The 2,329-nt window shown below is 65.5% G+C and overlaps 1 protein-coding gene across 1 annotated transcript in view; it reads left to right on the forward strand.

Annotated features, from left to right (window-relative positions):
• PCBP3 (poly(rC) binding protein 3) overlaps positions 1-2,329 on the forward strand; it is a 68,770-nt gene that overhangs the window by 43,184 nt on the left and 23,257 nt on the right. The window contains 1 exon segment of the mRNA XM_023523756.1: positions 803-991. Within this exon segment, the coding sequence (XP_023379524.1) occupies positions 803-991 (189 nt within the window).

The raw sequence follows: 2,329 nt of genomic DNA on the forward strand, positions 1-2,329 counted from the left end.
TGCCTGCTCTGCTGTCCCCATATGGCCATGTGTGTCTTGGGTGGGGGCACTCTGAGGTCACACCCACCTGGCCAGGGTGTCTGCTGGGCCTGAATGGGCTGTGGCCTCCTGAACTCCCAGACTCACTTGCCGGGCCTGGCCTGTGGCCTCCGCAGCTGGGAAGGACCCACAGGCTGACCTGCTCCGGGGGACAAGAAGGGCCTGGTGGCCTCTGGCCAAGGAGTCAGGTTGACTGTATCAGAATCCAGCCCTTGAGAATGTTATTCACCGGAAAACAAGAACCCTACACATTTGAACACAGAATAATCAAAGGAAATTACAGCAAACCTCACCGTGACTGGCTTATTTGGATTCTAAGCTTTTTAGAAAATGGCTCCTTTTTCGAATAGTAAAATCAGATGTTTCTACCTTTGCTGTGGTGACATCTGCTGGACGTCACTGGAGGCCAAGCAAAGCCTCTGGGCACTGGGCCTGAAGTGTGCACAGCAGGGCTGCACAGAGGCTTTTCTGGACAATTCTAGAGTTTTCTCTCAGGACCACCCACTGACAGGCGTGGAGTGACAGCGCCCAGTCTGGAGGCGGCCGTCCGTCTGTCCGCATAGCATGTGGGGTCCCGCAGATGAAGACAGGGCCCCGCCCTCTCTTACTCTGTCCTGCTGGTGTGACCCACACCTGTGCGGGCAGTCTGGGGCAGGGGTTACAGGGAAGTGGGGGGCAGCCCCTGGAGAGCACAGGTGCTGGGGGCGTGGCCCTGGGCAGGCGGCCCTTCCGTCCTGGGCCGACCCCAGCACCGCTGGCCTAGGGGACTGGGCAGGTGGGCGCAGTGGGGGCGGGCTCGGGAAGGAGGTCTCCCCACCCTCAGGACTGCTGCGAGGCTATCTAACGTTCTCTCTCCCTCTCCTGTCCCTTTTCCTAGTCCCCACCGAAAGGTGCCACCATTCCCTACCGCCCAAAGCCCGCCTCCACCCCTGTCATTTTTGCAGGTGGTCAGGTAAGAGCCGACCCGCTCGCGGCCTCCACTGCCAACCTCAGCCTTTTACTGCAGCCCCCGCCGCTGCCCGTTAGTGCACTCAGGTTTTCTCCCTTCTCACGTGCACGTCTCCCGGCCCCACGCTGGACGCAGAGCTCTCCTGGCACTTCCCGGCACCGGGCACACGCGGGTGGGCGCGGGCCCCGGGCAGGGGCCGAGCGGGTGGCGTCTGGCGGACGGAGCCGGCTGAGGCGACGTCCAGTGTGGCCCGGCCCCAGCGGCCTTCTCCCTGACGTGGTGCGGGGACCTGGTCCTGCCTGCGCCGCGCCGCTGGCGTCCGGTTCGCTGTGTTCAGGAGGCGGCAGCAGAGGGCGGGAGCCTTCCAGGCGGCTTCCTGCTCGTGGTGGGGTGCAGTCCAGAGGGGCATGGGCCCCGTCTTCCCCCGAAGCACGTGCTCCCAGCGTCCCATGGGCGAGTCCCCGGGGCACGGACAGCTGGCTCGTCATGCCCCCAGGAGGGAAAGGGTGCCCCGCTGGGCGACAGCCCTCCCGGGCCCAGCAGGCTGGGCGTCCACCGCCCACGCCCGTCGTTGGGGCTGGAGCCTCTGCGCCCGCCCCGGACCAGGAAGGGCCTGGGAGGCAGGGTGGCCGAGAAGCTTCAGCTGAGGTGGCGGTTCACTTGGTAGGGCCTAGAGGGAGCTGAGCAGAGAGAGCCATGCCCCGTCTCCTCACCAGCGGCACCGGGCCCGGGGTGTCCCAGCAGCTCAGCTTGCCCCGCCCTGTTCAGGGTCGCTCGGCCAGGTAGCTGGACTTGGGAACGCCTGGCAGGGGTGCCTGGAGGAGCTCTGCGTCCAGTCGGCGTGATGTGTGTCTGTTCAAGGGAGAGTCAAGACGGAGACTTGCCAGGGGCCGGGGCCGAGGGGACGGGCCAGGACGCCGACATTAAGACGGGGGGCGGGAAGAGGCCCACGGCAGACTCCCGCGTTTCCTCTTCTGCACAGAGGAGTCTCGTCTGATTTTCAGGCCTGACTCCCGCCGTGGGTGAAGGCAGGGGCTGTGTCTCCGTGTCTTCAGGAGCACGTGAGGGACGCGGTGGCTCCCAGTGGCCTGCGTGGGTCCCCTGGCTTTTCCGTCCCAACGCCCAGGCCCCACTGATGTTCTTACCAGCCCAAGTCACGCTGGAGTCTCCCGACAGCCCTGACCCTTGCAGAGGTCTTCACACCCATAGGTCACCGGCAATAGCCCCAGACATGGGCACGTCCTCATGGGGCAGGTCGGAAAGCGAGGCCCTGGGGCGGGGACCAGTGGACCCGCAGCCATGCCCCCTCGGCCACCCTGGGGAGGTGGCGGGCAGTCACCG

This window comes from Pteropus vampyrus, unplaced genomic scaffold, assembly GCF_000151845.1.
Source record: "Pteropus vampyrus isolate Shadow unplaced genomic scaffold, Pvam_2.0 Scaffold406, whole genome shotgun sequence".
In the NCBI taxonomy this organism is placed as follows: domain Eukaryota; kingdom Metazoa; phylum Chordata; class Mammalia; order Chiroptera; family Pteropodidae; genus Pteropus; species Pteropus vampyrus.